We start from the raw sequence: 24,098 nt of genomic DNA on the forward strand, positions 1-24,098 counted from the left end.
AAAAAGCAGTATTATTGACTCTTACAGTACTGTTCTGCATCTGAGATGGTTGCTGTGGATACAACAAACAAAATACTCTGGTGACGAAATGGCACCAGAGAACCAACATGCACACACAAAACATAAGAGCCTGTGCTATTTGAATGTAAATAACAAGTGTAACAAACACTTGAAGAAGTAGGACAAAAAACTATACTATGCTGCATTAAAAACATAAAGGATTCTGAGCGCTGCAGTGCTAGAAAAGGCTTCGCTTGCATTACATCTTCATTTACGCACCATCTGAAAAGTTCTTTTATTCAGCCATTTGGCTTCTCTTGTTTAGACAAAATATGTGATATATGCCTTCTTCAGGCATCTATATAGTAATCTGAGCCACTGTGAGCATATTAAACTAGTGTGCTGGTTCCCCATCACCTTATGGACAAAATTCCAAATGAAACTTTTGACCTACCAAGGATTTGCATGGCTTGGGTCTTACATATCTAAAACACTGTCCCATAATGACCCATAAAGATAGACTGAGAACATTTTGGGTGGAGAGCATCTTTCAAGAATACCAGTTATGTACTAAATTTAAACAAAGATAAAAAGAAAGGCATTCTTGGAGATTGTTTCCCAACTCTGAATTTCCTTCTTAAGGTTCAATAAAACTAGAGCATCTTGACGAAGATGTACTATAAACTTTCCTGTTTGGACAGGCATAAAGCAGAAATTGATAAATGAGAGTTCCTTTTACAGGAAAACTTTAAGGATGTATTTTATAGGTTTACTTTAGCAGCTATCTTTTAACATCTTTAGTGCAGTGTTTTCAGCTGCAATATTCTGTGTTAATATAGATGGTTACTGACTTCGAGGTCTTGTGAATGAAGCAGGAAATAAATTCATGGAATTTGAAATAATTTCCCAGCCCTGTATATGAACATAAGTATGTGCGCGTGCACACACCTGCATTTTATGGCCTTCTCTCTGTCCCATCAGCCAGGACAGCTAGACTGGTGGGGACGAGGCAGAGGGCCTTCTCTGTGGTGGCCCCCACTCTGTGGAACTCCCTCCCTAGGGAACTCCGTCATGCCCCCTTTTTAACGAGCTTCCGTCGTGCATTAAAAACGTGGTTGTTCAGGCAGGCATTTGGGGTGGGTTAGGGTATTTAAAAAAAAAAAAAATTATGGTAAAATTTTATTGTTTTAAATTGTTTTATGGTGGGTTGTACATCGCCCAGAGTGGCTGGGTGACCAGTCAGATGGGCGATTAATAAATTTAATTAATAAATAAATAAAAATGCTTATTACTGATGCCCCCTCCCTACACACACACGTGTGCACGCACGCACACACACTTGACTCATCACCTGAAACTAATTATATCCACACATCCAGTTTGTGGAAAGTACATTTTGAAGTGCCTCCTTAACTTAGCTGAGGAAGACAGCAGTATCAAGCAAGCCATTAAAAAAAATTACATGCCACAACAGCAGCCAGGCCTCCTGCCCTTCACTTTCATGCCCTCAGAGACAGTCATTAGTCTCTTTAATAAGGAAGTGATCATGAAGAGATGCAGGTGTAGAACAAATCTTTTTTCCAGAGCCAGTACTGTCTCCCTGATGCATTACATCTATAAAATAATTGAGCAAACTACCTTACTCTGTTTGATTCTATACACCCAAATGTGTTTTGCAGGTAGCAAAACATTCTGCTGAGGGCTAAAGTTACTGATAATGTGCTCTGCAGGGATAGGAGAAAAAGATGTATCCACAGGAGGTTTGGGAAATAAGCCCCCAAGCTACACAAAACTGTCGACGAGTCTCACACTAGCTAAAGATTCTAAACGTTAAAAAAAATATGGTAGCTCTGGAGGTTCCATTTGAGAAGACTTTGTTTCAAAGAGTTTAAAGAGCAAAGCCTTGCCTGAACCACCTTATTGCCTCCTGTACCACCACCTGATTCTTTATCCCCCCACCCCAAATATTATCAGCCCCTAACTCTTCTCACACCTGATTTATCTTCCAGATGTAGAATGTAAGCTTAAAGTGCAAGGACCGTGCAACTTCCACATTCTGCACAGTTCCTAGTGCAGTGGTAGCTAACCTTTGTGACACGTGTCAAAAGTTCAAAGTATGAGACAGTGGTGCCTGGGGATGGCCAGACTCCAGTCTACTTAGCAGCGAGCTGCCAACAACATAGCACAGGAGAGGCAGCAAGACTGCATTCCATAGACAGGTCAAAGGGCCTTCCAGGTCCTGTCAGGGTATGCCCCTGCAGCACCTATGGCACAAGTTGGCTACTCAGCTAGCCCACTGCTGCCATTAAATACTTTAGCCATAGTAGCAGCTGTTCAGAGCTTGAAAACTGCTAGTCCACGCGGTGGCTTTGCTCCAATACTCAGCTTCATTATCCTCCCAATCCACAACCTTCTACAAAGCCAATTGGCAGGGTTCTGCCCAGCTGAATCAAGCAAATTTCAGCATCTTCATTCTACCAGGCTCAGTTTTAAATTGTTCAATTGTGCATGATCCACATGATTAATCCCACAGAATTGTGATAAACTTTTCTTTCTGGTTTTCCCCTGAAGTGTATTTCAAACGAAGAACTGTTGTGGCTGGCCCACAGCCCTCTGAAATGGATTAACAAGGACACTCTACCCCAAAGACGGACAAAAGGTAGATCAGGATTTGCTGGTGGATTTCTGGGAGATCTGAAATAGATCAGCAAAGATTCTAACTTCTAATGGTTAAACAATATCAACAAAATGTCTCGGCATCACTCAGCATCAACTACACTGCTGAAATGAAAAAAGCTGGCAAAGGGTATATCCAGTAAAGGATTTTTGTGTGGAAGTACCATGAGTTGTTTTCAGTTCTGGTACTCAAAACACATTCCTGGGTTCAGAATTCTTTAATTCTGCACCTGGCTCTGGTTGGTGGATCTGAAGATTCTAGTAAAAAATCAAAATAAATCCTGCAATCTTGAAATCTGCCCACCCCTGTTCTATCCAACTATTATTATAAAGGGAGAACACAAAACTTGGTTGGTTAATTTGTTTCTGTTTGGACTGGCTTCTGGAGTTGGCTTTGTGAGTGGCTGAATTACTAAACTATTTAACTGATATGCTCTGTTATAACTTGTATACCAATGTCTCTCTTTATCCTGCTGCTACTTTCTACTTTTAGGACAGGAAGGCCTGGCGTGCTATGGCCCATGGGGTCGCGAAGAGTCGGACATGACTGAACGACTGAACAACAACTTTCTACTTTATCACATTGAACTCTATGATGCTTTTAGCTCGCAGAAAAGGTGGCATATAAGTTTCCTAAATAAATGAGTTCCCCAAAACCGTCCACACTAATGTTAGTGGATGCATTCACATGGAATAAGCCTTATTTTGAATGAGCTGTGTGTTTATATATGCAACCTGTACACTGTAGCTTGGCTCCTCCTCCTACCATTATCAGGTACATTTACAAGCCAGGATCATAAATAAGGGTTTATTCTTGGTTTATGAATCCTGGCTTGTTTGGGAGAAACAAGCCAGGATCTCCAGTTTATGAGTGGAGTAGAGATTTGAACTCATTTTGAGAATTACAAAGTACAGAAGAATATGACTTATATTGCGGAATATTCCTGGAGTAAAAGGGGAGCAGGGTGGAAACTGTCAACTTGAAGGACAGTGGGAGGTGAAAATGAAAAATATCCCAGCTTTTTCCAAAGAGATGCCATGGTTTATAACCTCATGGAGATTCTTATACCTCTTTGTTGAAAAGGTCCTTTGGTGTTGCTTTCTGTTTTCAGATAATCACATCTAGTAACCGGTTTTTTAAAAAATACAGAAACATCCCTGACCTAATTCATTTCACATACTTGACATTCCTTGCATCTTCAATTAACTGGATATTTTCCATAACCAAACAGAAGGAAGAACCTCAGTTTGGCTTTCTGTTGAACCTATCTTGAGTTTAACAGTTTGAGCTACAGTGCAGTAACTGAATCATTTTTTCTACTTCTACTTGCACACAAAAATGAACTTGACCAACACGGCTGATCTTGTTGGTTTATAAAACACTGCACTTTATCACATGAGCTACCTCCTACCTCATCCATCTAATTTAAAACTTACTTTTCTCTGCAGTAATCAAATTAAGAAAAAAAACTGCACTACACACAGGGTGATTGATTTGCCAACTTTTAGTTGAGAGATCAAGCCAATTAGCCATTTCTGTAATTTTCCAAAGGACTACTTTACACATACAGTTCCAAGCAGCTGCACTTCTAGAATTCTAACTGCCTCCATTCATTAAGCAGGGAAAATTAACAAGCATTACACCTCCTTTCCCATTCCAATAAAAAAGCTGTCTGTAGCTTTACTAAGGATAAGCTGTCTGCCCTATTTCAGGAACCATGTTTGCTGGAAGCCATCTTCTCCAGCAAGCAGAAAACACCCTGCAGCAGTGATGGTTTATTTTCAAACTGTTCTATACCCCCTCCTCTCTCCTTTGATAGCCAGCTATCCTTTCCAGCTGGTTCCAGAAATGCCACTGTAGCACATTTAAAACATTTTGTGGCACTTTGAGGGAGACCTGAAGGAGGCTATTGTTCAAGATAAAGTTCAGATAGCTATTTAAATACAGGAACAACTGAAGTCTGAGGAAGAATGGCTTTATAAAGCACATTTTCTTAATTCTCACTCCCCCACACCTTGCTTAGATAGAAAGAGCCAATATTTGATTTCACAGAATGGTGGACACTATATAGCTACCAAAAATATGAACACAGAAAACCATGCAAGAGGACACCCTCATTGTGAAGTATTTTTGATTACATATCTTTGGAAGACACAATTCATATTTTTAGATATATCCCACAATTCTGCCCTTACAAAGAGTGAAAAAGAATAAAAATATAAACCCTGAATTAAAGGCCAACTTATTTTGCCACCAAGCTGTTGAAAAGGTTTTTTTTTAAAAACACACACACAGACAGTTAACATAGGACAGTCCCTAAAGCAATGGAAACTTGTACAACTGCTGACATTCCGAAAATAATTCCCATCTAAAACTGAAGAGTCATGAGCACTAATTACTGTTCCAACAACTAAGTTTACCTGTTAAGAAAGGATATTTGTAAAAGTATTTCTCACGAGCAGAAAAACCAAAACACTGTTGGTTAGTAAAATAGAAGCTGAATTCAATTTGAAAGTGTTTCACATGCCGCTAATTTCAGAAGTTGCTAAGACATTATTTTTGCAGCGTTAACCAAAGATGTTGTATTTTGCAAAAACAAAGGTTCACCCTATTGCCCTTGTCCAAAATTTTACCTTTCTACCTCTTCAGACCCATCCATATTCTGGGGAAAGATACACCAGTTGTCTGTCCCTTTCCACCTCAGAGGTGACTGCATTTCAGGGATGCTGGACGTATTAGGTTTATGATGTCCACTGGGATCCTTCGACATGAAAGCTGTGCTATAAAAATAAAATAGTATTCAAGACAAACGGTTGCGGGTTAGATATACAACTGAGAGAAGGGAAGCAAGGAGGATCTGAGTTACTGAACCACCTTCTCCAGAAGAAATGGAAAACATAAATCTGATACTGCTGATTACACATGTGCATTTAGTGAAAATCACTGACAAGAAGAAAAACGCACCAGATGTCAATACAATGCATGTTATCTCAGTAATTTTTCCTTCCATACTTGGAAGCATGGGCATTGGCTCTCTGTAGGACAAAGCTTCAAGTCAAAATATCCCAAGTGTTTTAACAAGACAGTAAGAAATGCCCCTTAAGAGAACTCAAGATGGAGTGTACAGGCCACAGGCACCCACTCAAAATCATGTCAGGGGACTAGTTACTCCTTTAAATACTACAGTTGCATTTCCAATGAGGACAGTTGAAGAGTGGTCTAAGGGTGGATTTTTCCATTGCTCTTTCCAATGCAAATTAATGAGAAAAATGGGTCAAGGAGCGGCAAGTCCATGTGTTACTGTACTGAACACATGTTCTTCCCATTTATTCTAGCCACCATCCTCCTCCCCACCCTCTATTGTCTCCTCTGCATCAAATTTTACACTGGAAGCTCCTCAGGGCAGGAACTTGGCTTTAGTTGTTATTCGGTAAGATGCCAAGCATATTGGTGCATATTGGAGGTAGCAAAGATGGCTTCAAGCAATAGGGCCTTCTTAGCAGTGGCACTTAGGTTTTGGTGGCACTGAGGCTTTGAAACTCAGTCCCCATGTTCTCATTGCTCCTGGGCTGTAAATGTTTAGGCAGCAGGTCAAAACAGTTTTATTCCAGAGGACACTGAAAATAAACTGAATTTGGTTGATTTATTTAACTACTCGTGTGCTGTTTTGCTGTTTGGTTGTTGTTCTTTATTCGTGACATGGTTTCTGTTTTACATTTTTGCACACCTGTTTGTAGACCCATTTCAGGACAGAATATGGTTAGAAAAAACACAAATTATTCTCAATTCCTTAACATAAAGAGTTCACAGGAGGGAACTTGCATACATAAAAACTTTGGAATTGCAGAACAACCCTAGCAATATTTACTGAGAAGAGTCCCACAGTGTTCAATGAGATTTACTCCCTAGAAAGTGAGGTTAGGTCTGCATCCTTATAGTAAGGTAACTGCCCCTTTCCTCTCCTTCTCCCCTCTGATGTCGCACTTGAGAAGAAAGTAGCTGTCCAGGCAACTGTTCTTACAGCCTTGCACATGCCAAATGTTAGTGGTCCACAAACACTTTTTTACTACCCTGCCTTCCCAAGAATACCTATCTGAATTATTTGTGGCCTAAAGGAAGCAACTTCTGTTAAAAGTTTTCTCCTTGCCTGGTTGCCTAAGGTGATTCTTAACCCACCACAGGTGACCAGCTATCTAGCTATTTACAAGTGTGTTTTATGTATTTGCACCTCTCACACGTTCTAACCAGAAGAGGAATCAAACAGGAAATCTGTCAAAGCCCTTTTGAAATAGGGAACCAGGGAACTTTCAGACCTATGTCACCCGAAGGGAGAGGTTTACAGGGTAACCTCACTCCCGGGTACCTTTTCAAGAAAGGACTAAGGCAGCAACCCCATCACCTCCTGAAGGGATTGGGGAAATAGCCAAACTGCTCCCAAGTCCAATAAGGAAAGTGGTTGTCAGGACAACAGTGTCCCTCATATATCCTACAAAACAGAAGAGAAAAAGAGTTCTCAGGTGCCTGAAAAAAAAAAAAAATTGCCCAAAGAATTGAGGAAATTTCCTTCCTCAGGGGCTGCTTATCTTTCTCCAGACGTATTGAAAAGAATCCTTTGAGCATTTCAAGACAGAAAACATATTGGAAGGATTCTTTCTGATACATCTGGAGAAAGATAAGCAGCCCCCGAGGAAGGAAAATTCTAAATGCTTTGGGCAAAATCATTTTTTTTTCAGGCACCTGAGAATTCTTTCTCTCGTCTGTTTTATGACACATTAAGTGCCTTCCCCTCTTGCTGTTTCCTCATATATCCTAGGCTCAGGTAACCATGAACAAGGCAACGTCTCCCTCAAAATCCTTCAGCAAAGGGGCTGCAAAGGAAACAGCAGCCCCATGTTGTAAGGATGGGATGATAACGGCACTCACACACAGACTCCAAACCTTAGAAGATGAACAAGATGGTAGTCTGCCCCGAAAGCTTTCTGAGGCCACGAAACAGAGGGCAATGGCATCTTTTCACCCCTACTCCCACAACTTGTGGGGTGATGGAAGGTATCTGTATCTTACAAGTGTCCTACACTTCAGGAGAAGATTAAGAGGGCAACATTTCCCCCATCCTTCATTTCTGATTTTGAAGGCAACGCCCCCAAAGAGCCCCCCTTCACAATACTCCGTTTCTATCCTATCAGTACACCGAGGAGCTATTAACAACAGCGAAATCCCCCCTTTCCTGGTCCCTAATAAAAACGCGGAGGGGAAAAGGAAGAGTCCCAGGTACCTTCAGAAATGGCTGACGGGATAACAGCAGCCCGCCATGACCCTCGCTGAAGAGGGTGCTAAGCCCCATAGGCTTTTGGGGGCAGGGGGTGGGCTCGCCCACCCTCACGTTTTATGAGGGAGAGGGTCTCCAGACACACACCCCATTTCCACCACCGCCCTCCTGGAAACAGGCGGCCTTCCACTTCCAGACGCCTCAGCTATTCGCCCACTCCCCTTCATCGCTCCCCGCCTAGGGCTTCCCTGGGCCGGCCACGTCTCTCACTAGAGGCCGAGGATGTGCGGCCTAGCTCTGCTTCCCCCTGCGCCAGGCCCGAGGAGAAAAAGCAACGGCGAGCTATTCTCTCCCTTGCTCCGCAGGGGAAAGGCGACGGCCTGAGGATTATTTTTCCGCTGCTCGGAGGGGAGGGGGCGGCGAGCCTTGTGGAGAAGGCCTGGGGTGGGGCAGACCCCTTCGCCCCTTCCTCCCCACAAGAACGCCTGGGCCTAGTGGAGGGCAGCTGTGCCCTCCTTTGCCTGACAATTCTCCGGGGGCGGGGGGACGAGTTCCTAGCATGTCTGCCCCCTCCCCAAAAGCCCACCACCCCATGGAGGAGAAAAGCCTTGTGGGCGCATCTCCTTGTTTGAGGGCAGCCACCACACAGCAGGAGCATTTTCAACTTTTGTTTTCTATGGAGACGGGGCGAGAATCGGCATTTAGGGTAGAAATTCTCTAAGCAAACCTCAAATTATTATCAAGGCTTCGACCACCCCAAAACGAAAGGTTTATGGGGGGGGGGTCGAGCTATGCTCCCCCACATAGACCTGGATGAAAGAGGCCTCTACACAAACCTTGGGTGGACATTAGCATCAGCCCCCCTCTCCCTCAGTAAGCCTAGAGTGCAAGCATATTCATAAGGGGGCCCCAATCCCCTCCTTTAGGCCAACGCTATGCTGGGGGTGAGGCACAGTGGGGAGATCCCCACCTCCAGCCTGAGTTCAGAGCTTTTTCACACACACTCAAACCACCGCGTTGTCTCAGCGAGTCAATGCCTGGATGGTTATATTGGGGAGGGGGTGCTTTTTATTCTCTGCAGGGATGAACCCCCCAAAGCCGGCCTTAAAGCTGCCGACAGGCTTGTGGGGAGTGGGGGGGGCTGCAATACTTACTCGAGGGTGGGATGTTCTGGGTCGTAGAAATCCCCCATCTTCGGCCTCTTCTTCATCAGAAGCAGCGCCAGCGAAGATCAGGCCAGCCTCCTTCCCGCATAGAGAAGAAATTGGGGGGGGGGGGCTGGGGGGCAGAGGTGAAGGTGGGGGCGACGACACAAATCCCAAGCCAGCAAAGCTTTACAGAATAAAAGTAAAAGATCCAAAAACAGCAACACCCCTCTTCCAGACACCAAAGAAAGCTTCCCAGTGGGGCTGGGGTCTTCTTATGTTCCCCCCCCTCCAGGTGCCTTGTTCACATCCTCTTCTCTGGGCACCAAAAAAACCCCCAGCCAAATGAAGTCCTGGGAGGGGGGACGGTATCCGATTTCGCCCCCTTTTAAAAAAAGAAAAAGCCAAACCTTTGCAACGAACCCAGAAGGAAGCCCCAAACCCTCGCTTGCTGCTGATCAGGCCATGGGGCCGCCGCCGCCGCCGCTTCCCTTTTCCGTCCCAGGGTAAATGGGGGCAAAAAATAAAACAGAAACCATCCAAATCCTTGCTTTGGTGCAAATACTCCTCTGCTCTTCCAGGCTTCTTTCCTGGGGAGTGTGTGTGTGGGGACACGACGAGGTTCGACCCCCCTCCAAAAAGCGAGCTACACCCCGAAAGGAAGGAGAAGAAAACGAAGAAATAAGGGAAACCACGCTTTCTTGCTCTTGCTGCTGCGGCTGCTGTTTTTGCAAGTGAAATAATCCACGCGAGCAAATGCACAGGGAGGAGGGGAAGTTAGGCCCGAACAAATGGGAACCCTTAATCAGCACGAAATTAAAACAACGGTAAATCCTCAAGTTTGGATGCGGACGAAGGTTGCACCTTTTCTCTCCTCCTTTTCTCCTCCGCCCTGGCTCCTCTCTCGGTGTGTCCGATTCCCCTTGGGAAGATTCAGGCTTTCTTCAAACGGACGATCGTGCCGCGACGACCGCTGCAGATGGCTGGCAGGGGCAGAATATATTTTAAGAAAACTCGCCCTCTTGCTTTTCCTCCAATTTCCCCGTTTTGCCCTCATTAACGGCGGCGATTGCGCCCCGAGGAAGAGGAGCCGCCGCCGCCTCCTTCCTCGCTCCCTCCTCCTCCTCCAGCTGCCCAGAAACGTACAAACGGAAACTGCAACTCGTCGACTTCCTACGACCAAGCGAGAGTAACGAAAAAATGCGAGGCACAGCCCAGTGAGCTGCTTTTCCTGGGGCTTTCGTGCAGCGCAACTGCTGTCGCTGCAAAAAGGCGTAGGGAAAAAAGGTAGGCAGCTCTTCCCCACTGGTGATCTTTTCCTTCTGTGTAAGACAACCATCTTAACACAAAAATCAGATTATTATTATTATATTGCTTGGATACTTTCCCCGGACACAATTTGTTTTTCCGCCCTTTCCGAGCTATCTTAAGGTTGCAAGGTTAAGCACACTTGCTACGGCAGCTTTTCCCCAACCTGGTGCCCTCCGGTATTTTGGACTTCAACTCCCATCAGCCCCACCCAGCACGGCCAATGAGCCACGAATGCTGGGAGTTGTAGTCCTACACATCTGGAGGGCACCAGGATAGGAAAAGGCTGTCTTCTCTGGGGAGAAAGCCCCACTGAAGTCAAGAGGACTCGTTTCCGAGCAAACACGTTTAAGATCGTGCTGTTTTTCTTTAGTGTATTAGTTATAGTTTTGCAAAACGATTCTGTTGCTGCTTGCTCGGAAGTAGGTCCCACTGTGTTCAGAGAGACTTATTCCTAGTTGTGCGTAGGACTGCAGCTGTGTTGCGTTGGTCCTTCACAATGTCTTTGTGTGAGAGCACACACTTATTGCCATTTTATAGATAGGGAACTGAGGATGACACCACAATCCTACTCAAGAGCTAAGTCCTACTGTTTTCAATGGGGCTTCTTCCCTAGTAAGTATGCTGAGGATCGTAGCTTGTGTATTCTCTTTCCCAGGGCCACAAACAAATCTGCTGCAAAATAGTTTTCCCAGAACCAAGCCTTTTATCCCCTGTGCGACTACACAAATCAAATATAGTTTATTTTGTATAGCAGAAGCCCTTACAAAACAACACAAGTACACAATGCTGGACGGTTGGAAACTTTCTATACACAGTGTAATAAAATAATGGAGGAGATAATGGCCTTCTTTACTGGGTTGTTGTAAGGATTACTGAGAATACATGTAAAGAACTTTGGGACATTCTTACAATACATATACATATGCTTATTATTTTTCCCCATTAGATACCAGTGTGCCCCTGGACACCTTTTTTTTGTACCCACTGTGGTGCCCTACCTTTCCCACTTTAAAAACAAATGAACATATTTTCTTACCAGTACCTGAGATTGCTGTGAAATAGATTTCTGTTGGTGCTGATAACTGCAGGTTCAAAGGAGACATTTAGTCTGTGATTCATTTCACCTCTGATTTCCTCCAGGAACCATTGAATCAAGGACTTTGGAATCGGCTCAATTTTACATCCAGTAGGTATTATTATTATTATTATTCAATTATTATTAAATTTATTAATCGCCCATCTGGCTGGTCACCCAGCCACTCTGGGCGATGTACAACATACAATAAAACAGTTTAAAACAATACAATTCTACAATAAAAACATTTTCTAAAATACCCTAACCCACCCCAAATGCCTGCCTGAACAACCACGTTTTTAATGCACGGCGGAAGCTCATTAAAGAGGGGGCATGGCGGAGTTCCCTAGGGAGGGAGTTCCACAGAGTGGGGGCCACCACAGAAAAGGCCCTTTCCCTCGTCCCCACCAGTCTAGCTGTCCTGGCTGATGGGACAGAGAGAAGGCCATCCGAGGCTGATCTTGCCTGCCTGGTGTTGCTGGAGGCGCTCCTTAAGATAGGCTGGGCCGGAACCATATAGGGTTTTAAAGGTCAAAACCAACACCTTGAATTTGGCCCGGAAAACAACTGGTAACCAGTGCAACTCCTTCAGCACTGGAGTGATGTGATCTCGCCAGCGGCTGCCTTTAATCAGGCGAGCTGCCACGTTCTGTACCAGCTGCAGCTTCCGAACCATCTTCAAGGGTAACCCCATGTAGAGCGCATTACAGTAGTCTAAATGAGAGGAAACCAGGGCATGTACTACCAATGGGAGCAGATGGTCGGGGAGGAAGGGGCACAGCCGCCGTATCAGATGCAGTTGATACAGCGCTGTCCGGCTCACAGCTGACACCTGAGCCTCCATGGACAGCTGGGAGTCCAAAATGACGCCCATGCTGTGAACCTGGTCTTTCAAGGGTAGCCGTACCCCATTCAACACCAGGTCAACATCCCTCAGCCTCCTCTTGTCTCCCACCAAAAGTACCTCGGTCTTGTCAGGGTTCAGCTTCAGCTTATTCCTCCCCATCCATCCACTCACCATCTCCAGACATTTGGACAGGGATTCTACAGCCAACCTTGGTGAAGATTTGAACGAGAGGTAGAGCTGCTTGTCATCCGCATATTGATGACACCGCACCCCAAACCTCCTGATGATAGCCCCCAGCGGCTTCACATAGAAGTTAAATAGCATCGGGGAGAGGATGGAACCCTGTGGCACCCCACAAGTGAGTGGCCACGGGTCCGAAACCTCCTCTCCCAGTGCTACCCTCTGGTACCTGCCGGAGAGGAAGGACCGGAACCACTGCAATACGGTGTCTCCAATGCCCAACCCCTCCAGGCGGTCCAGGAGGATACCGTAGTCAACGGTATCAAAAGCCGCTGAGAGGTCGAGGAGAACAAGGAAGGAGCATTCACCCCTATCCAGAGCCCTCCTCATATCATCCACCAAGGCGACCAAGGCTGTTTCTGTCTCATGCCTAAGCCTGAAGCCTGACTGAAATGCATCTAGATAATCAGTTTCTTCCAAGTGTGCCTTCAACTGCATCGCCACCACCCGCTCAATCACCTTGCCCCAAAATGGCAGATTCGAGACTGGGCGAAAGTTGTTCAGAACTTGAGGATCCAAGGAGGGCTTCTTTAAGAGCGGTCTTATCACTGCCTCCTTGAGGGCTGATGGCATCACTCCCTCCTCAAGGGAGGCGTTCACCACCGCCCTGATCCCCTCACCCAGTCTCTCTCTGCAGCCTATAATGAGCCAAGATGGGCAAGGATCAAGTAAGCAGGTGGTCGGCCTTACAGATGAAAGCACCTTGTCCACTTCATCAGGAGGAAGAAGCTGGAACCGATCCCACAAAACCGGTTTGCCACAGGCCGCCTCTTGCTCACTAACTGTATCCACAGCATGCAGAGTAACACACCTAATCTGATCAATTTTATCTGCAAAGTGCCTTGCCACGGCCTCACAGGAGGCCTTAGAATGCTCCAGTGGTTCAGGAGCCACAGGACCGACCAGGCTCCGGACCACTTGGAACAGCCTCCTGGGACAGCACTCTGCAGACGCGATAGAGGCAGCATAATATTCCTTTTTTGCTGCCTTCACCACCACGTGATAGGCTGAAGATACAGCTCTAGCCCGTGTCTGATCGTCTTTGGAGTGAGACTTCCACCACCGGCGCTCTAGCTGTCTCACCTCCTGTTTCAGAGCTCGTAACCGTGGATTGAACCATGGTGCAGTCCGAGCCCTGTTCAGGGGGAGAGGGTGTTTCGGAGCCACCTGATCTAATGTCCCAGTGATTGCGGCATTCCAGCCACCCTCCAGGGTCTCTACTGAGTGGCTGTTGGCGTGCCCCAGAGAATCCCCAAGCGGGTTCAGGAATCCATTCGGATCCATAAGATGCCTGGGGCGGACCATTTTAATGGGTCCTCCACCCCTGCGGAGGGGTTGTGGAACCAAGAAGTCTAACGTCACCAGATAGTGATCTGACCATGACAAGGGGGTGGTGGATATACCCCCGACTTCCAGATCACTCCCCGCTTCTCCAGAAACAAACACAAGGTCTAGTGCATGACCGGCTACATGGGTGGGCCCAGTTAGAATATGGTGCAGCTCCCAGGAAGCCATGGTCTCCATGAAGTCCCGAGGTGCTCCTGTGAGGATGGCCTCTGAATGTACGTTGAAGTCCCCCAACACCAATAAGTTAGGGGACTGTACATGCATATTAGAGACCACCTCAAGCACCTCGGCCAGGGAGTCAGCCGTGCAGCGGGGTGGATGGTACACAAGCAGAATCCCCAACTGCCCTTCGGGCCCAACCTCCAGTACATGCACTCAGCAACCTTGGTCTCCCGGAGAGGGGGTCTGGTGAAGACCAAGGACTCTCGGTAGATAACAGCCACTCCCCCTCCCCGATCCCCAGCCCTCGGCTGCTGTGCATACGAAAATCCAGGTGGACACATGGCTGCAAGGGTTGGAGCAGCAGCCTCGGGCAGCAAAGTCTCCATAATACATGCCAGGTCTGCACCCTCATCCAGGATCATGTCATGGATGAGGGAGGTTTTCTGGGTAACAGATCTGGCATTGCAGAGCAGCAAATGAAGGCCAGAAGATAGAGTCACGCCTCCCCCAGCCATCCTTTGGCTCTAGACAGGCCCGGAGCAGGGGACAGATACTACATATCTCTCCCTTGTTCCCCTTACCTGGCATGGCCTGCCCCTAGCGCTCCGCCAGCGCCTGCCGCCCAGCCTTGGTATGTTCTGTCCCGCAACAGTCTCACAGATTTTGCTTTAATATTTCAGATCTTTTCGGCTGGTTACTTGTCCTTTGCTATGACCCCCATGGCAGCCATTTTCTGGTGGTGCCCAGGACAGTTTCTCAAATTGCCAAATGTGCCTATGGCCCAAAAAGGTTGCCTGCCCCTGGCCTAGAGTCCCTGTCCACAACACATTTAAGAATGTGGCTTTAAATGACACTCTGGGGCAGGTGTGTGCATACAACAAGCAATTATTCATGAGTGCTACTTTACCACATGATCAGACAACTTTTCCCACACCAACACAAGTGGGCCTTCAAGTACATACTTGGCTATATTGGGGCAACATCGAAACACTGTGCTTGTAGGTGTCCTTTCTCCCCTGCCCCTCACCCCATATCTTAAAGTTCCAATTCTGTATGCACTGAGCTGTGAGTAAGTTCCATTGAACTCAGCAGGACTTACTTTTTTATTAATCTTTTCATTGTGATTTTAACAAAACAAATTGTGAAAGAAGAAACCAAAGACAATTACATGCATAGAAATATCAATATTGGATTCTAAAAACAAAAGACACCCCCCCCCCCCCCGGAGATTATCCGTACACTTCAAGAAAAGCAGACTAAATATCCATATATTTATCCATTCACGACTGGCACCTATATACCACCCATTCAAATATTGATAGTGTTGTTAGGTCCTCAGTCCATTGTATTATAGGAGGTGAACATTTATCCTTCCAATGTTGTGATATCAGTCTTTCAGCTGTCAAAAGGACTCAGAAAATCCATTTGCGCCAATAGGACTTGCATCTGAGTAGACACACATAGGAGTGTAAAAGGTGTGTGTGTGTACTGAAAACATTTTACTCTACCTTTCAATATAACAATTCCAAGATGGCTTACATTATTTAACATCCAACAACCAGCCACCATGAGTGCCATTTTTTGTTAGAAAGGCAGGGTACAAATCAAATGAATAAATTAAAATATATACAATTTCCTCTTTTTCTCACCTTCGCTGGGTGAGTACCAAACTGGACTGGGAGGGAATGCAGTAGAATATATACACACACACACACACACACACACACACCACACACACACACACACACACACAGAGCAGGAATTTTAAAACAGCAGTAAAACCACCAGAGCCATTTAAAACCACAAGGGATACTGAACGCTATTAAAATCCACTTAGATTGCCCTTTATTTCACAATGTTAGTGATTCCAAAAACATGACAGGCATCTAATACTGCAGAACACAATAACTGTGTGGAACTATGAAAGAACACCATAGATTCACAGTGCACCTTAGTTTTTAAATTTTCCTTTGCTACACATCTTGTGTTGCATAAGATATAGTATATTTTATCTCAGGGTTCTTCAGTTAAATCAAAGGTCACAACATTCAGCTTTTTTTAATGTGTCTTGCCTGCAAAAAACGCATGCTTAGTATTTTACAGCATGTGTGATATGAATTTGATAGGCCTGGGTTTATGGAGTCCAGGCACTGAGTCTGTTTCCCCCAGCTGAGTCTATTTTCCAGGGCCCCAGATTTATTCCCTGAAGCCATGAGTGTGCATTGCTGCTAATGGAAGATTTCTTTCTTAGCCTAATTGCTAAGCAGGGGGCAATTTTCAAGGGGGATTGCGGCTGGGGAAGGTTAACCCTCTCCTTCCTTTGTTGTTGTTCAGTCGTTCAGTCGTGTCCGACTCTTCGTGACCCCATGGACCATAGCACGCCAGGCCTTCCTGTCCTGCGCTCTCTCCCGGAGTGTGCTCAAGTTCATATTCATTGCATCCGTGATGCTATCTAGCCATCTCATCCTCTGCCGTCCCCTTCTCCTTTTGCCTTCAGTCTTTCCCAGCATCAGGGTCTTTTCCAGGGAGTTTTCTCTTCGCATTAGGTGGCCAAAATATTGGAGCTTCAGCTTCATTATCTGTCCTTCCAATGAGCGGACAGGGTTGATTTCCTTTAGGATGGACTGATTTGACCTCCTTGCAGTCCAGGGGACTCGTAAGAGTCTTCTCCAGCACCACAGTTCGAAAGCATCAATTCTTCGGCGCTCAGCCTTCCTTATAGTCCAGCTCTCACAGCCATACATTACTACTGGGAAAACCATAGCTTTGATTAGACGGACCTTTGTCGGCAAGGTGATGTCTCTGCTTCTTACTATGCTGTCTAGGTTTGCCATAGCTTTCCTCCCAAGGAGCAAGCGTCTTTTAATTTCATGGCTACAGTCACCGTCTGCGGTGATCTTGGAGCCCAACAAAGTAAAATCTGTCACTGCTTCCATTTCTTCCCCTTCTATATGCCAGGAAGTGATGGGGCCAGATGCCATGATCTTCGTTTTTTGAATGTTGAGTTTCAAACCAGCTTTTGCACTCTCCTGTTTCACCCTCAACAAGAGGCTCTTTAGATCCTCTTCGCTTTCTGCCATTAGGGTGGTATCGTCTGCATATCGGAGGTTGTTGATAATTCTCCCAGCAATCTTAATTCCGACCTGTGATTCATCCAACCCGGCCTTTCTCATGATGTACTCTGCATATAAGTTAAATAAGCAGGGTGACAATATGCAGCCTTGTCGTACTCCTTTCCCAATTTTGAACCAATCGGTTGTTCCATGTCCGGTTCTGACTGTTGCTTCTTGACCCTCGTACAGGTTTCTCAGGAGACAGGTAAGGTGGTCTGGTACTCCCATCACTTTCAGAATTTGCCACATTTTGTTGTGATCCACACAATCAAAGGCTTTAGCGTAGTCAATGAAGCAGAAATAGACGTTTTTCTGGAATTCTCTTGCTTTCTCCATGATGCAGCGAATGTTGGCGATTTGATCTCTAGTTCCTCTGCCTCTTCTAAACCCAGCTTGCACTTCCGGTAGTTCTCGGTTCACATACTGCTGAAGCCTAGCTTGTAGGATTTTGAGCATCACCTTGCTGGCATGTGAAATGAGCGCAATTGTGCGGTAGTTTGAAAACTCTTTGGCGTTGCCCTTCTTTGGAATTGGAATGTAAACTGACCTTTTCCAGTCTTGTGGCCACTGTTGAGTGTTCCAGATTTGTTGGCATATTGAATGCAGCACTTTAACCGCATCATCTTTTAGGATTTTAAATAGCTCGGCTGGTATACTGTCATCTCCGCTAGCTTTGTTGTTACTAATGCTTCCTAAGGCCCACTTGACTTCACTCTCGAGGATGTCCGGCTCAAGTTCAGTGACCGCACTATCATGGCTATCAGGGACATTCAGATCTTTCCTGTATAGTTCTTCTGTGTATTCTTGCCACCTCTTCTTAATCTCATCTGCTTCTGTTAGGTCCCTGCCTTCTTTGTCCGTGATCATGCCCGTCTTTGCACAAAATGTTCCCTTGAGATCTCCAATTTTCTTGAAGAGATCTCTAGTCTTTCCCATTCTGTTGTTTTCCTCGATTTCTTTGCATTGTTCATTTAAGAAGGCCTTCTTGTCTCTCCTTGCTATTCTCTGGAACTCTGCATTCAGTTGGCTATATCTTCCCCTTTCTCCCTTGCTTTTCGCTTCCCTTCTTTCGTGAGCTACTTGTAAAGCCTCATCAGACAGCCCCTTGGCTTTCTTGCATTTCTTTTTCTTTGGGATGGCTTGAGTTGCTGCCTCCTGAACAATGTTACGGACCTCCGAAAAAAAAAACCCATTAATCTTAGGGGTGAAAAGCCTTCCATTTTTGTCAGTGGAAGCTTTTCTTCTAAGCTTAATTGCATGAGGTGGAAATACTTTTTCTCCAGGAGGGAAAGAGAGGGTGGAGGTAGGAAGGGAGAAATTGTAACTTAATTGTAATTAAAGAGGATGTACTGATTTGGGATGATCTGGTGGGGCGCAAATTGATTGAAGAACTATTTTATTTGAAATTATTTGGATGAGAAATTAATTGGCTGACTTCGCCTTCTGTGAAATTTAAATCCTAGTAATTATCTCTATATTTTCGTATGCAGATTTGTGTCCACCTGGGCCCCAAGCCTTTTAAGTGCCTAGCAACACCCCTGCAGAAAGGGAACCTTTAGGAACATGGGAAGCCGAGTCAGATCTTTAGTCCATGTAGCCCAGTATTGTTAACACGGACTGGCTATGCCTCTCTAGGCTTTCAGTACGGAATAGGGAAATAAGTTGTTTCACACTCAGAACAATTTTTAAGGCAGGAGGTTGCCAGCTTGCACAGTAGGAAGCTGAATGTTTACCTAGGACATGGGTAGTGATGCAGCAGGAGAGTCTGCTGCCTCCCTTTTGCACCCTGTCCCTTCCCTGGCACCATCACTCTCCCTCCACCCTGCCTGCTAAAGCGAGTGGGGCTTGAGTTGTGCTCTACAGCAGTTTCCAGAGAGTAGCCCTGTTAGTCTGTTGCAGCAAAAGCGGCAAAAGAGCCTTGTAGCACCTTAAAGACTATTCTCTGTGCAGCTGTTGCTGATAACAAACGTCCTGGCATTAGGTGAGCCAGTTAACACATGTAGCGTGATTTGTTGTTCAGTCGTTAAGCCGTGTCCGACTCTTTGTGACCCCATGGACCATAGCACGCCAGGACTTCCAGTCCTCCACTCTCTCTCGGAGTGTGCTCAAGTTCATATTCATTGCATTGGTGATGCTATCTAGCCATCTTATCCTCTGCTGTCCTCTTCTTTTGCCTTCAGACTTTCCCAGTATCAGGGTCTTTTCCAGTGACTTTTCTCTCTGCATTAGGTGGCCACAATATTTGAGCTTCAGCTTCAGTATCTGTCCTTCCAATGATCAGTCAGGGTTGATTTCCTTTAGGATGGACTGACTTCATAGAATCATAGAATAGTAGGGTTGGAAGGGGCCTACAAGGCCATCGAGTCCAACCCCCTGCTCAGTGCAGGAATCCAAGTCAGAGCATCCCTGACAAATGGCTGTCCAGCCTCGTCTTGAAGGCCTCCAGTGTGGGAGAGCCCACCACCTCCCCAGGTCATTGGTTCCATTGTCATATTGCTCTTACAGTCAGGAAGTTTTTCCTGATGTTCAGCCGGAATCTGGCTTCCTGTCACTTGAGCCCATTATTCCGTGTCCTGCACTCTGGGATGATCAAGAAGAGATCCTGGCCTCCTTCTCTGTGACAACCTTTCAAGTACTTGAAGAGTGCTATCCTGTCTCCCCTCAGTCTTCTCTTCTCAAGGCTAAACATGCCCAGTTCTTTCAGTCTCTCTTCATAGGGCTTTGTTTCCAGTCCCCTGATCATCTTTGTTGCCCTCCTCTGAACCCTCTCCAGCTTGTCTGCATCCTTCTTAAAGTATGGTGCCCAGAACTGGACACAGTACTCCAGATGAGGCCTAACCAGTGCTGAGTAGAGGGGAACTAGTACTTCCCGGGATTTGGAAGCTATGCTTCTATGAATGCAGCCCAAATTAGCATTGGCCTTTTTTGCAGCCACATCACATTGTTGGCTCATATTCAGCTTGTGATTGACAACAATTCCAAGATCCTTCTCGCTTGTAGTGTGGTTGAGCCACGTATCCCCCATTTGTAACTGTGCATTTGGTTTCTTTTTCCTAGGTGCAGAACTTGGCATTTATCCCTATTCAATGTCATTCTGTTGTTTTCTGCCCAGCGCTCCAGTCTATCCAGATCACTTTGAACTTTGTTTCTGTCTTCCAAAGTATTAGCTATCCCGCCCAATTTTGTGTCATCTGCAAATTTGATCAGCATTCCCTGCACCTCCTCCCCCAAGTCATTCATAAAAATGTTGAAGAGCACTGGGCCCAGGACTGAGCCCTGCGGTACCCCACTCGTTACCTCTCCCCAGTTTGAGAAGGTCCCATTGATAAGCACTCTTTGAGTCCGATTCTGTAGCCAACCGCGGATCCACCGGATCGTTGTTTCATCTAGCCCACTTTGAGCTAGTTTGCTCATCAGGATATCATGGGGTACTTTGTCGAAAGCTTTGCTGAAGTCGAGGTATATGATGTCTACAGCATTCCCACGGTCTACAAGGGAGGTTACTTGATCAAAAAATGAGATCAGATTTGTCTGGCAGGACATGTTTTTGACAAATCCATGTTGGCTTCGAGTAATCACGGCATTGTTGTCAAGGTGCTTACAGGTGGATTCCTTTATCATCTGCTCCAGAATTTTCCTAGGGATTGATGTCAGACTGACTGGTCTGTAGTTCCCAGGTTCCTCCTTTTTACCCTTTTTGAAGATAGGGACAACGTTAGCCCTCCTCCAGTCATCTGGCACTTCCCCCGTCCTCCATGCTTTCTCAAAGAGAATAGACAGCGGTTCTGAGAGTTCTTCTGCCAGTTCCTTTATTACTCTAGGATGCAGTTCATCTGACCCTGGAGATTTGAACTCATTCAAAGTAATTAGGTGTTCCTTGACCATATGCCTATCGATCTCAAGCTGCAATCCTGCCCCTTCAGCCTGTACTTCGCCTTTGCCAGGGGGGTCATAGACCCTCTTTTGGGAGAAGACTGAGCCAAAGTAGGAATTGAGCACCTCTGCCTTTTCTTTGTCATCCGTTATCGTTTTGCCATCCTTATTTAATAGCTGAACCACCATTTCTTTCCTCTGCCTTTAACTATGCACGTAGCTGAAGAAAGCCTTTTTGTTGTTTTTAGCATCCCTTGCTAACCTCAGCTCATTCTCAGCTTTAGCCTTCCTGACGCCATCCCTGCAATTCCGTGCTATCTGCCTGTACTCTTCCTTTGTTACTTGGCCTTCTTTCCACCTCCTATATGTGTACGTTTTTGTTTTCAGGTCATCCCTAAGCTTTTTATGAAGCCACATTGGCTCCTTCTGTTGTCTTCCACCTTTTCTTCTTGTTGGAATTGTTTGTGATTGTGCCTTGAGAATTTCCTTTTTTAAAAGCTCCCACCCATCTTGGACTCCTTTTCTTGTTAGCATCGCTTGCCATGGGACCTTACTGATCATTGTTCTGAGTTTATGAAAATCAGCTTTCCTAAAATCCAGGGTACGCGTTTGACTACACTCGGCTTTTGCTTCCCTTAGAACCAAGAACTCAAGTACAACATGGTCGCTTTCCCCCAGAGTTCCTGTAACTGCTACTTTATCCACTAAGTCATCTCTGTTGGTTAGGATCAAGTCAAGGATAGCCGATCCTCTAGTTCCTTCCTCTACTTTCTGTAGGAGGAAGTTATCCGCCACACAAGTCAGGAATTTCCTGGAGGGGCCATGTTTTGCAGAATTTGTCTCCCAACAAATATCGGGGAAATTGAAGTCCCCCATTACTACTACATCATGCTTCCTTGAAACACTGGCTATTTGCTTTTCAAAAGTTTCATCCTTGTCTTCTCCTTGATTGGGTGGCCGGTAGTAGACTCCGACCACCAGGTTCCTTTTATTCTTTGCTCCATTTATTTCAACCCAGATGCTCTCGATGGGGCTACCAAGCTCCTCCTCCTGTATTTCTGTGCAGAGATATGTATTTTTCACATATAGTGCAACCCCACCTCCCTTTCTGTTCCTCCTGTTCTTTTGGAACAAGTTATATCCTTCAATTGCTGTATTCCAGTCATGAGAGTCATCCCACCAAGTCTCAGTTATACCTATCAGGTCATAATTTCCCTCTTGTATTAAGAGTTCAAGTTCGTTCTGTTTGTTTCCCATACTCTGGGCATTAGTATATAGACATCGAAGACCATGTGCTTCATAGTCTGGCTTTCTTCCTACCTGTGTCTGAAGACTATTATTGGGCGCTATCAGAGCTGTTCTCTCCATTGCAGTGCATGCGCCTATGTCCATTGTTACCCCAACATTACATCTCCCTTCCCCGTAGGATTCAGTTTAAAGCCCTCCTGATGAAGTTCTTCATGCTGTGGCCAAACACATTCTTCCCATCCTTTGTGAGGTGCAACCTGTCCCTAGCCAACAGCCCATCTTCCAGGAAGTATAGCCCGTGGTCCCAGAATCCAAATCTCTCTCGTTTTGACCTCCTTGCAGTCCAGGGGACTCGTAAGAGTCTTCTCCAGCACCACAGTTCGAAAGCATCGATTCTTCGGCGCTCAGCCTTCCTTACAGTCCAGCTCTCACAGCCATACGTTGCTACTGGGAAAACCATAGTTTTGATTAGACGGACCTTTGTCGGCAAGGTGATGTCTCTGCTTCTTACTATGCTGTCTGGGTTTGCCATAGCTATGTAGAGTGATACAAATGGGTAATCAGGTCTCTGGTGATAGAATTAAACATGTTGGTAAACGCTAATTCAGCAGTCTCTAGCTCTAAGCTCCACCATAGCCACTTTGAGATTTATGATACAATGTCCTGGAAGCTGGGAGTGTTCTCCCAGTGGTTTCTGAACATCTACTTGCTTGACATAATTTATTCCTGCTGTAAAAACAACAGAGTCTTGTGGCACCTTAAAGACTAACAGATTTATTTTAGCATAAGCTTTCATGGACACCAGTCATGGTGCGCTTGCATTTGATGAAGTGGGCTATAGTCCATGAAAACCCGTGCCCAAATAAATTAGCTAGTCTTTAAGGTGCCACAAGACTCTTTGTTGTTTTTGCTGGAACAGACTAACGTTGCTCTCTCTGTATAAATAATTTCTGCTGGTGTCAATCAGAAGGACAGTAAGAAGTTTGTGTAGGAGCAGAGGGGGCGGCTTAAAGTCTTGCCCCTTGATAACTTTCTCATCCCCACCACCGCCCCTACCCTCCAGCTTCTGGAATTTCAGCATGATGAACATGCTTTTGTGAAGCAGCATTGTGTCAGTGTGAAGGAGGAGCTGTGTGATCAAAGACCTGATAGGGGAGCGTAATACTTGTGTACAACATCTATATGGTATACGTAGTGGCCATCTTGAAGGGGGCATGTACTTGTACCGTTTGTAGCACATGTAGAAAAGAGCACGAAGGCCTGTGTGCCTGACCATAGCACAGAATCAGGCCTGTCTTTGTCTCTTCTCTCAAGTTGTGCTGCTGCCTGCTCCACAGCTCAAAGCAAAGTGTAAGATGCCTGCATGCGCACTGTAAAATGCACTAGTGTGACACAACCCCATACTTTGGGCTTGGTGCATGCTTGCCAGTGAGGCTGGTGATAATTCAGTGTCAGAGCACATGCGTTGCATGCAGAGAATCATGGGTTCAATCCCCCTGCGTGTCTCAGGTTTAAAAAGGGCAGATAAAGGGTGGTGGGAAAGTCCTCTGCCTGAAGAACTGCTGCCTGTCAAAAGAGACAATTTAGGGTTAATTTTGGACCAGTAGTCTGATTTACAGCAAGGCGGCTTTATATGTTCAGTACTGGAACAGGAAAAGGATAAATGTCCTCACCCATAAGGCTGTTTCTACTCCCTATTTCAGCCCTCCCCAACCAGTGCCCTCCTGGTGTGTGGGACTGCAACTCCCATCATTCCCAGCTGGCTTGGCCAATGCTGGCTGGGAATGCTGG

General features: G+C 45.8%; 2 protein-coding genes across 5 annotated transcripts in view; one reads left to right on the top strand and one right to left on the bottom strand.

Annotated features, from left to right (window-relative positions):
* Positions 1–10,250, bottom strand: part of SETD2 (SET domain containing 2, histone lysine methyltransferase) — a 90,640-nt gene extending 80,390 nt beyond the window's left edge. For all 3 annotated transcript variants that reach the window (XM_084859511.1, XM_084859510.1, XM_084859512.1), the window contains exons 1-2: positions 9,101–10,250; positions 5,311–5,457 (exon numbers count right to left, since the gene is read on the bottom strand). In XM_084859511.1, the coding sequence (XP_084715637.1) occupies positions 5,311–5,457; positions 9,101–9,156 (203 nt within the window). In that variant the 5' untranslated portion in view covers positions 9,157–10,250. The remainder of the gene's footprint in view (positions 1–5,310; positions 5,458–9,100) is intronic.
* Positions 10,251–10,264: 14 nt separating this feature from the next.
* The window catches only part of LOC146345268 (tubulin delta chain-like), a 39,045-nt gene continuing 25,211 nt past the window's right edge, over positions 10,265–24,098 (top strand). Inside the window, exons 1-2 of one of the 2 annotated variants that reach the window (XM_084859520.1) lie at positions 10,265–10,378; positions 11,543–11,588. The gene's annotated coding sequence lies outside the window, so the exon portion shown is untranslated. The remainder of the gene's footprint in view (positions 10,379–11,542; positions 11,589–24,098) is intronic. The other variant, XM_084859519.1, reaches the window with a different exon arrangement.

This window comes from Heloderma suspectum, chromosome 5, assembly GCF_057233095.1.
Source record: "Heloderma suspectum isolate Gila_16-S chromosome 5, 16-S_ref, whole genome shotgun sequence".
NCBI classification, from domain to species: Eukaryota; Metazoa; Chordata; class Lepidosauria; order Squamata; family Helodermatidae; genus Heloderma; species Heloderma suspectum.